The 12,250-nt window shown below is 34.5% G+C and overlaps 1 protein-coding gene across 6 annotated transcripts in view; it reads right to left on the bottom strand.

Moving 5' to 3' along the window:
* The window catches only part of GOLGA4 (golgin A4), a 98,047-nt gene that overhangs the window by 11,905 nt on the left and 73,892 nt on the right, over positions 1–12,250 (bottom strand). For all 6 annotated transcript variants that reach the window (XM_019647190.1, XM_019647188.1, XM_019647187.1 and 3 more), the window contains 2 exons: positions 10,885–10,960; positions 3,552–3,655 (listed from right to left, as the gene is read on the bottom strand). In XM_019647190.1, coding sequence (XP_019502735.1) covers positions 3,552–3,655; positions 10,885–10,960 — 180 coding nt within the window. The remainder of the gene's footprint in view (positions 1–3,551; positions 3,656–10,884; positions 10,961–12,250) is intronic.

A 12,250-nucleotide genomic window follows, 5' to 3' on the forward strand; every position in this document is an offset into this window, starting at 1 on the left:
GCGTGAGCGGCCAGCAGCCGCCGTGAGTGGCCGTCCAGAAGCTGGTGACTGATCTGCCTCTCCCGGGAAGAGCACAATGATGGTACCAACTTGGGCCAGTGAAGCAACGTCCTCCACAACTAGACTGAAGAACAAAACGACAACAACTTGTCTGTTCCCCTTCCCCCAATTCCCCAATAAAAATCTTAAAAAAAAAAAAAAATTGTGGCGAGTTTTCTCTTCACGTTTCTAGAAAGTATTAAATGGGAAACCCACCTCTGAATTCATCAGAGACGCAAAATTTGCAGCTGATTACTTGGCAAAGACGTAAAGCTCTTCCCTGGCTTGCCAGAAAACGCTTTAATGGAGAAGCCCAAGTTCTTTGCCATACCTCAGGGGAAACATCAGACTTTCTACGCTACATACACTATGCTCAGGCCCTGGGAAGTAAGGGAGGTGCACATGAGTCACCTGGGAAATTCAGCAGTGGTACCTGCCAGGTGTTCTTTAGGGAAAGGCTTCAGTAAGAGTGCGGATGAGAAACACTTTCTACTGAAGAACAGAACAGAGTGGGTTTTAGTACCAATCATAGCACGGAGGATCAAAACCCAAGAAAAAGAAAGTGCAAGGACAGAAGAAAAAGGGGAGCTTACTTAACTCCACACTATAGGAACGTATGTCCTATATGTGGTCTTAAAACACTCATCTGCCTCATAAAATAAGCACTGTGTGCAAAAGCAGATGAAGAAACGCAGGTGGGGCGACACGTAGATCCTGCTAGACAAGAAACAGCTGCAGATAAACATCAAATCACAATGGCCATAATATACTTGGCTTCATTCTAAAACCACAACTGGTCTCCATTTCAAATTCTTGATTCATGTGTAGAAATTGGGCAAATCAGCAAAACATAATGTCTAAAAACAGCTTTGATCTTGTCAATCTCTGCTCAAAATTGTCCAGGGCTTACCCTCCCCCAGCCCTCACCCCCCGCCCAACACCTACAGGTAAAACACTGAGAACATTCCAGAAGCTCCTCCACACTCAGTGCAGCCCTGAGCTGTCACTCACTCCCACCTCACAGACCCAGTGTTTCAGGTGGGCCGGACTTCATGTCATTCCAAACCCCACACTCAGTTTCCTGCCTTGGACCTTCTGTCTAGTCTTTCCCTCCTATCTGAGCTCGTCTATTAACATCTAAGCCCCTCTTTAAAGGGAGGCCAGGGGACACGCCTGTGTCCCATGACGTCTTCCTTGACATTCCCACGAGCAAACACGAGGACTCGGCCTCTCTTAATGGCAGCACATTATGCTCAACTAAGAACAGCTCCCTCTTCCCACTACAGACGGTTAGACTTGATGATGTTGTGACTTGAAGATGGTGTGAAAGCGATACCCATAATAAATTCCATGAGAAATTCAACACTTGATTTACATAAAATGGGCTTTGAATTAGATGATTTGCCCAGTTGTAGGCTAATTTAAGTGCTCTAAGCATGTTTCATGTAGACTAGGCTAAGCTATGATGTTCAGTAAGATGTATTAATAAATGCATTTTCAACTTATGGTATTTTCAACTTAACGATGGGTTTGTAGGGAAGTAACCCCATTATAAGTTAAGGGGCATCTGTACATGGCAAACTCCTTTAAAGTTAAGGATGGTATCCAAGTTCATCTCCCTATCCATCATGATGATAAACAAAAGGCCACATGTAGTAAGTGCTCAATAAATATATAGTAAATTAAACTGAAAATCTGCTGCCCATTTTCAAGATTTACCCATAAAATGTGATGGCAGAGTGATAGACTACTCATCATTTTTAGTAACCAGAAAAATACACTGAATGCTGAAGATGAAGATCAGTGAGAGCACCCCTCACCATGGATCCCCAGCCAAGTGTTAAATGGGGCTGCGTGTACCTCGAGGACATCTCGCTCAGCTGTCTCCCAATTCACACCCTAAAACGAACTGCAAAGCCCTGAAAACACTAGCTTAGACCTGGCTGAACTGGCCCTGCCCTAGGATACATCTTATGCTTGTGCTGGGTCTTTCTTCAGGACTTAAACTCTGTAGAACTCTCATCCACATATGTCTGCAACCTCCACAAGAAACAAGTGGAGGCAGGCAGTCTCTTCATTTCGCAGACCAAGAAAAGGTTAAATAATTTATTTAGCACCAACACTGGGATCATAAGTTTTAGATTCACAAATGAACCAAGGTAGCTAAAGTTCTGAGAGGCTATTTTGTTTAAAAGATATGCCTTTTCCCTCTTCCCTGCAATAACAAGGTAACCATTAAACTATCTACCTCACCTCCAATACAGGCTTCTATACAATAAAGACAGAATAAGAGAAAGTTATATTTCATTAGCTTTGGTTTAAAAAGGTAAGGAGAAAATTACTTTTGGCTGTCCTTTGAATAGAAAAAAGTCCTTAAGAAACAAAGACACTGAATCACTGTGAACTAATAAATCCTTCCTGTGATACATGTTCAGGATCACACTGGTTATTACTTTAATTTGAAACTATTTGATACAATGAAAGGAGATTTTTATAGATATCAAGGACTCAAATGACTTCTAGCCCTTTAAGCCCTAGTGTTTCACTGAATCCACAATCCATCAATTCATAATATTCTTTTAAGAGGTTTTCTTATGCCCTTACTTTTCAGGTTTTAAATATATTCTAAATCAAGTCTCTGAACTGGCTTAGCACCCTATGACTCAGGAACCCCTACAGACCGATAGGTTAAAACACTGATTGCTTCTAAGAACAGAAAATTCATTATCCCATTCGCAGCCAAAATATACAGATAACGTAAAAGTTCATGTTGGTAAAAATTTGAAACAGTGTCAGAAACAGAAACAGCTTTAAGTGAAAAATTTTGTTTGAGGAACACTCATGAATTTTTATAAATGCATTCAATTCAATTAAAGATATATTTACCAAAAGTCCAATATAAGGCTCTTTTAAAAACACTGCAGGGGATATAAATAAGAATAAGACAAGACTCTACACTCAAGGACGTTACAATAAATTAAACATTGCAGAAAACAAATTAGCCAAGTGTTATTACTCATATGGTGTGGTAATCTTTAAATGATCAATATGCCATGTGAAGGAATGATTTTCTTATAGTAACTAAAGTAAAATATTTCCAAATAACTCTTACTTAGAGACAGTCATTCTTAATTATGACCATTTCCAATACTTCTACACTATCCTTAAGTCTTAATGAAAATGAAATCAATTCTCCTAACTTTAAGATAGGAAGTCAAAAATAAAAATAGCCAAATGCTTCACATAGTATGAAGTTATGAAATTTTACATTTTTAATATTTAGTACCATCTAACAGTATTTTAAAAATTAATATTTTATAAATGTGATAAATATAATCAAAATCTGCCAAATAATTTTTGCAATTAAGAGCAATGACACAAGTACCTATTACCTGCCATTAGCATGTATGGTCTGCTAACAGTAAACACATGAAATCGGTATGTATATTAAAAATGGGACATATTTACTTTTAAATTAAGCCATATGCCAAATCACCAGACATGATTTATACCTTAGTCTCACGACCCATCATATACTCAAAAAGCACTTTTCGCAAATACTCAAACTCAGTAGGTTCTCCAAAGAGCGAGACATCAGTATGGTACAAACTGCCACCTGTCAAATGAAAAACAGATCAAATTGTAAAGATAAGAGCAGATAAACTACTTATTACTTAGAAAATGGACAAACTAACAAATAATCGAACAAAGAGACACATCATTTTTATATTAATTAGATTGTATTGCATAGTACTGTATTGTATATATACTAAGCATTCCAACTGGTATTTTTCCCTTTATTTCTCACATCGTTTCCTCCTCCTCTTCTACCTCTTCCTCCTTCTGGCATGACAATTTTAAAAGACTATACTTAGGGAATACAAAGATTCCTTAAAACTGGTATTTCCTTCTTAAACATTATGTGGTTATCTTCAGATACTCCACAATGACTAAAGTTAACAATTATTTTCATTTTATTAAGAGCTTAGCATCTCAGAATAGTATTCTAGTTTTTCTAATATTCCAAACCTAAAAGCACTCAAGTTTTCAAAACTGTTTTGAAACACAGAATAGCTTGAAAATGCATGAACTATTTATTAATGCCATTACAGTGGTTTTCAAATATTTCGATTCAACATTTTAAAAAGACTGTCAAAAAAGTTATAGTGTATCTGTTCATCAAGCTCCATTTCAATGTAAAAGTAAAGAATACAGTTCATATATATGAAGTCACACTATGACACACTATAATCTGAATAAATTCAGAATTATACATCACGTAAAGTCTATACTTGCATCCACTTCTAGTTGAATGGCGCACTACGTAATCTGAAAAGCCCTCTGCTACCAAGAAACCTCTAAACACAGCATAAAAACATTCTACGATCATAGGAAATCCTTAAAGTGGTAGAAGAACAGAGGAAAATGAAACCATAGAATGAATGTGAAGGCAGATGGGAATCTGGTAATGCCTAGTGGGTAAAAGCCCATATTGAGAGTTTTTGTCAAGAAACCAGAGACTAGGCTTTGGGCCCCTACAAAGTGAGAGAGCCAAAATGCAGATCTGATATAAAACAGGGATATTGCCTACCTGCAACGGAACTTATTAGGAAAACCTTCTCTGGCTCTGCTCCAAGTGGCAAAAAAATAAAGGAAGAAAACAAAGGCTCCTCTGAGAATGTGCGACCATGTATACCTACTGTTACAGTCCAGGGTATAAAGTTACAATTCAGGCAAAGAATTCTAAAACTCATCAAAGGCTGGCTATGCCTTTGGAACCTAACAGAAACAAACATAAATCCTCTCTGACAAAATCCTTAGTAGAGGACCCTCCAGATTACCTACCACAGGTTATACTCAGTCAAATGAACTCATAATAAAAAATAAAAAATAAAAAAACCACATCACATGAGACAAGCCCCCAGGAAAAAGAATCAGCAGAAATAATAAACAGATTTGTACCTCTAAAAGATGCTGACATTAAAGTTATCACATGCAAAATATAAATTAACTATGTTTGAAATGCTTATAGAATAAAAGTATTGGAGAAGAAGTAAAACTATATTTGCAGACGGCATGATCTTATCTATAGAAATTTCTAAGGAATCCACTAAAAAACTATTCACTAATAAGCATGCTCTAACAATATTGTAAGATACAAGATCAATATACAAAATTCACTTTCATTTCTATACATTGGCAAGGCACAATCTGAAAATTAAATTAAGAAAACAAACACCATTCCAAGTACAACAGTTTCAAAAAGAAAAATATTAGCAATAAACTTAACAAAAGAAGTGAAAACTTATACATTGAAAACTAAAAAAACATTGTTAAAAGAAACTATAAAAGATCTAAATAAATGGAAAGAGATCACATATCCATGGATTGGAACACCTACTATTGTTAAGATGACAATAGTTCCTAATTGATCTACTGATCTAACACAATCCTTATCAAAATCCTACCTAGCTTCTTTGCAGAAACTGACAAGCTGATCCTAAAATTCATATGGAAATTCATACAGAGATCCATAGTAGCCAAAACAATCTTGAAAAAGAAGAACAAAACTGGAGGACCCACATGTGTCAATTTCAAAACTTAATACAAACTACAGTAATCAAAACAGTGCAATATTGCCATAAAGATCAATGGAAAAGAATTGAGAATCCTGAAATAAATAAAAATTTTAACAAGGGTACCAAGAATACAATGGGAGAAAGAACAGGTTTTTCAACAAATTATATTGGAACATTGGATATCTACATGCAAAAGAAGAAGACTCCCATCTCAAAGCATACGTGAGTATTAACTCAAAATAGATCAAAGAATAAATGGAAGAGCTAAAACTATAAAATTATTTGAAGAAAACAAAGAAGTAAATCTTCATAACCATAGACTAGGCAGTGGTTCTTTAGATATGACACCAAAAGCACAAGCAACAACAACAAAATAGATAAACTGGACTTCATAAAAATTAAAAAGTTTTGTGCTTCAAAGAAAACCATCAAGAAAATGAAAAGTGAGCCCACAGAATGAGAGAAAGTATTTGCAGTCATATATCTCATAAGGGACTTGTATCTATTCTAGACTATATAAATAACTCTTACAACTCAATAATACAAAAATAACCCATTTAAAAAATGGGCAAAAGATCTGTATAGACATTTTTCCAAAGGAGATATACAAATGGCTGGTAAGCACACAAAAACATGCTCAATATCATTAGTCATCAGGGAAATATAAATCAAAACCATGATGAGACACCACTTTACACCCACCCGGATGGGCAAAAGACAATAACAAGTGTTGGTAAGGATGTGGAAAAATTGGAACCTTCATACACTGTATGTAAAATGGTACAGTCACTTTGGAAATACAGGTAAATACACTCCCAGTTTACCTCATACAGGTAAACGCAGAGTTACCATATGACCCAGCAATCCCTTTCTAGGAAGATATCCAAGAGAAATGAAAATGTATGTTCACAGAAAAACGTGCACACAAATGTTTAAAGCAGCATTATTTATAATAGTCAAACAGTATAAACAATCAAAATATCCATTACCTAATGGATGGATAAATAAAATGTGGCATCCATATAATGGAATATTTATTATTTGGCAACAAAGACATACTGACTAACACTACAAAACAGATGAACCTTGAACACATGCTAAGTGAAAGAAGCTGGTCATAAATGGTCACATTTTGTATGATTTTGTGTATAAGGAATGTCCAGAATAGGCAAAATTTATAGAGACAGAAAGTAGATCAGTGACTGTCCAGGGTTGGAGGGAATGGAGAGAATGGGGTCACAACTGCTAGGTTGTGAGGTATCCTGTTGGGGAAGCAAAAAAGCTCTAAAATTGACTGTGCTTATGGTTAGATTATACAATTTAAAAATATATACTAAAAACCATTATATTGTACATTTTAAATGGGTGAATTATATGGTATGTGAATTATATCTCAATAAAGTTTTGTTTTTTTTAAAATACAGTATTAGAAAAAATAAGCAACATTTAGGGTACTGCAGAAATTATCTGAGAGATCACAAAAAGAGGAGAAAAAAATCCTCCTAGAAATAAAAATTATAATTAGAGGATTAAATTTTAAAAAAAACTTAACAAGGGGGCTAAATAGCAAATTAGGTAGAGCTGTATAAGAAAATTACAAACTAGAAGAGGAACTAGATGAAATTTTCAGAATTCAGCCCAGAGGAAAAACAGAGATGAAATATTTAAAGAAAAAGGTAAGCGATAAAAGTATAAAATAAGAAGATCTAATAGTATGAGAACTACGAAACAGAATAAAGGAAGGAAATATTTGAAGAGATAATCACTACAAATTTTATAGAACTAACCAAAGATTATTAAGGCAGTAGAATAAATAAAAAGAAATCTAAGCCTAGAAAAACCACAGTGAAATTATAGAACACCAGTGAAGAAAATATCTTAAAAGCAACCAGAGAGAAATACATATAATTAACTGGGGAAAGATCATTAGAAAGATGGCCCAACAAATGTCTCAACAATAACAAAACCCAAAAGACAATGGAGTATTAACTTCCAAATGCTAAAAAAAAAAAAATCACTCTCAATGTAGAATTCTGTACTTAACAAAATTAACTTTCAAGAATAAGAGACTTCCATTTGTGGCCATGTTGGAATAATCTCAAATTAGAGTCCCATAAGAGATACACTCCAAAAAATCAATTCCAGGTGGATTAAAGACTTAAATGTGATATGCAAAACTTGAAACTTGGAGGACAGAATATAGAAGGACAGCTTTATGACCCTAGAGTAGGTAAGACTCTCTTACGACACAAAAACAATAACCACAAAGGATTTTCTTTATGGTAAAAGTCTACATTAATATTAAAAAATATTTTTAGATGTCTGCTCATTCACTCATCTAACAAACATTTATCACACAACCCAGCAATTTCACTCCTGGAAATCAACTCAGAAAAACGAAAACTTATGTTTACATAAAGACCTACACATGAATGTTCACAGCATTTGTGGTCATAGTATCCTGAAACTACAAACAGGTTAACTGTCCATTAACTGTGATAAGAAATTTGTGGTTTATCCATACAATGAAATACTATGCAGCAATAAAGAGGAATAAACTATAAAACATGCAACACGACAGATGTGTGTTAAAAGCTTTATGCTAAGTGAGAGGATAAAAAACGTAGAGATACAAAAGACTAAATTCCATTAAGTAAAATTCTAGAAAAGACAGAACTACAAGGGTGGAGAATCAGATGAGCGGTTGCCAGGGGCTAGAGGCAGAACATGACCACAGCAGGGCACCAAATATTTTCTATTTTCATTTTGTTGGTGGTTACATTATTGCATACATTGTCAAGTCTCTTAACTGTACACCTAAAAATAGTTAATATTACTATGTGTAAATTATACCTCGATAACCCTGACATTTTAAAAAATGGAATAAATCACAGGAAACCATACTGTACAGCAGGATAATATAGTAAGGCTTCAATTATAAGAGCTATGAACAATAAGTGAGCATCTAAATGCCAAAGTTGAAAGTGGCTTTTAATGTAACTGTACACTTCTTTTGGTTTAGAATTTAAATCACCATTTGTTCAGCAAAAACATACCAACGAAACCTCATGAGGTATCATTTACACCCATGAGATTGGCAAAATCTTCCAAGTCAGACAGTACCAAGCACTGGTGAGTATGTGGACAATGGAAGTGCTTGTGCACTGCTTGCAGTAAGGTAAAAGGATATGACCACTATAGGCGCAGCTTGGCACTACCTCGTAAAACGTCGTCAAGTGGAAGACAAGCATATTCTATGACACAGAAACTCAACTCCTACCAATACCTCCTAGAGCAACACTTGAATGTACACGGGGAGTTAAATGTTCACAGTTAAACTGTTTATAAAAGCAAAACAGAGACAATTCAAATGTCCACCAACAGGAGAACAAATGAAATAAAGTGTGGTACAAAGACATATTTTTATTAAACTCAGCATTGAAAATGGTTAAACTATAGTTTCACACATTAGAATGAATCTCAAAATCATGCTGGGTGAAAAAAAAGGATAAGAATATGTAGAATACATACAGTATGATATCATTTCTATACAGCCCCAAACATTAAATTTTTTAGTGAACTGTACTTATGCTGTAATACAATAACAGTGGTTGCCCTTGGGACAGAACAGAGAGATATAAGATGAAAGAGCAGCACAAGGCGCCTCAAAGGTACTGGAAACGTTCTAGATGGCAGATTCACAGGTGTTAAATAGTCTCTGTATATTTACACTGCATGAATTTATATGTTTGGAATACTTCATTTTTTAAAAGTACATACTTTTAGAAGACCCAATTCACTCAAACCACACTTTGCAAATACACAGCACCAAGAACTGAATAATGATAATACGCTATTTCCGCTTCAAAAAATATCTATCTATATATCATACTTCACTGTTTCATTCCTCCAGATTGATGCAAAATGTAAAAATTTACAATGTTTTTCACTTTTCAAAAAATAATTGATTTCATTATTTGAAATATGTGGAGTACTTATTTACAGCTATGTTCCTGGAGAACCAATAAGACTTTTTCCTGTATGGTGGGTGCTCATTTTACTCTCCTCTTTCAAGCAGCAGCATTGCAGAGAGACTCATGTGCGTACCAGACATCCTGGGCTGTTGAGAGGACTAAATGAGTTGATATGCAAATTGTGTTTTGTAACAGTGCTTGGCACTTAGTATTATATATGTGTTTGTTATTAAATAACCTGTACGTATGTGCATTTTACAATTTAAAATTGAGAACAAAAGAAAATGACATATGAAATTCTTCAGCTGAAACCAACAAATAGAATCAATACTATTCTCCACACACTGCTGAGCACTGATCAGTTCTATGCTGAGAGTCACACATGTTGGCTTAGCTACGGCAAACGATCTTTGTAGCTGGAGTCTTCTCTGTAATGAGCCTCAGGAAACTCCCACATTGGTTTTCTCTTCTTTTTGAAGAGCATTTTGGAAAGACTCCAAAGCAAGTCCTTATTTAATTTAATTAAAAATTGTGTAGAATCTTCTGTTATTTTTTTAGCAATAAGCACTTTCAAAAACACTAAAGAATGTGAAATGGCTTAGATTCATACTCTAATGCCTCCCATGAAAAAGCAGGAAGCTTTACAAAACATTTAGCAAAATAAAACTACTCTTAATGGAAAACTGATGTGATATTATTATTCAAAGATCATGATTATCTCAAGGGAACAACTACATAAAGACTCAGGCTCATCTTTAAAATCCTTTGTAAGTAGCATACATTATTTAAATTGAGAGCAATATTTCCAAATCATCCTTCCCCACCTTGAATATAAGAATGCTCATGAATTATTTCCTCCTCAAATCCTGGTTTATCATTAGTAAATATAGCATTATTCTAACTGTATAAAACAGAAGCATGTAAAATATTAACTCTGTGTGTATTTGAGTGCATGTAGTGGATTACATAAATGTTTGCATACCTACAGAAGAGTCTGGAATACACATAAATTGTCAACTAGGTCCATTTGGACAGTGGAGAATAAAGTGGGAACTTATATTAATAGTTTCACTTACACACTGTAGCATTATTTGAATTTTTAAACAAATACGCACTGATTTTTTTTTTTTTAGATTACTACCATTCTTTCTTTAAAACTATCTGTTATTGGTGAATCACAAAGGTAAAATATTCATTGTAAAGAATTAGATTAGCAAAGACAAAAATAAAAATCATCTATAAATCTACCAATGAGAGAAAACCATGGATAATACATGAGAGATCATTCTTACCTTTGTAGGGTGTCCCCACAGTTGTTGCATACACATTCTTTTCATATTTCTTCAATCGGTCTTCTAAATTGTGAATCTAAAAACAATAAATATTTAAATCATATAAAATTCATATGGAAACCATATGTAAAAGAAGGACTACTATAGCCACTAGATTTTTTAATGCTGAAGACAACATATAGGCAAATCAAATTAATACAAATGGTTTCTTACATATGATAACAAAAGCACAGAGAACAAAAGAAAAAATACGTAAATTGGACTTTAACACAAGTAAAACTTTTGTGCCTACATAAAGTGAAAAGACAACCTATAGAATGGGAGAAAATATTCGCAAGTCATATAACTGATACAAGACTTGTATCCAAAATATATAAAGAACATTTAAAACTCAACAACAAAAAACACATAACACAACTAAAAAATGAGCAAAGGACTTGAATGGACATTGCTCCAAAGATATACAAATGGCCAACAAGCAGATGACAAGATTCTCAACATTATTAGTCATTAGGAAACTGCAAAAAAAACCCATAATGAAATACCACTTTATACCAACTAGTATGGTTATAATAAAAAAACTTGTTGACGAAAATGTGAAGAAATTAGAATCTTTATGCTTTGTTGGTGGGAATGTAAAATGGTGCCACTATTTAAAACAGTTTGGTGGTGCCTCAAAAAGTTAAACATATAATTACTATATGATCTAGCAATTCAAATCCTAGGTATATATCCCAAAAAGTTGGAAACAGGTGTTCAAACGAAAATTGTACACAATGTTCCTAGTAACACTATTCACAATAGCCAAAATGTAGAAACAACCAAAAAATCCATCAACTGATGAATGGATAAAGAAAATGTGGTCTATCCATATAATGGAATATTATTCAGTCATAAAAAAGAATGCAGTACTGATACATGCTACAACATGGATGAACCATAAAAACATCTTGCTAAATGAAAGAAGCCAGATAAAAAAAGGCCAAGTATTATATGAGTCTATTTATATTAAATATTCAGAACAGGCAAATCCAGAGACACAGAAAGCAGATTAGCGGTTGCCAGTGGCTGGGGGAGGAGGTAAAGAGGAATGACTGCTCAGTGGATATGGGGTTTCCTTTTGGGGTGATGAAATGGTTTGGAACTAGGGAATGGTGATGGTTTCACAGCATTGTGAATGGACTAAATGTCAATGAATCATGTGCTTTAAAATTGTCAATTTTATTATATGTATTTTACCACTAGAAAAATAACTCATACAAAAATTGTTATGTGGGCCGGCCGAGTGGCTCAGTTGGTTAAGAGCTCACTCAAGAGTTTGAGCTCTGAGCAACAGCGGTTCGAGTCCCAGCCCGAGCTGAGCAGC

Source organism: Hipposideros armiger, unplaced genomic scaffold (genome assembly GCF_001890085.2).
Source record: "Hipposideros armiger isolate ML-2016 unplaced genomic scaffold, ASM189008v1 scaffold_109, whole genome shotgun sequence".
NCBI lineage: Eukaryota > Metazoa > Chordata > Mammalia > Chiroptera > Hipposideridae > Hipposideros > Hipposideros armiger.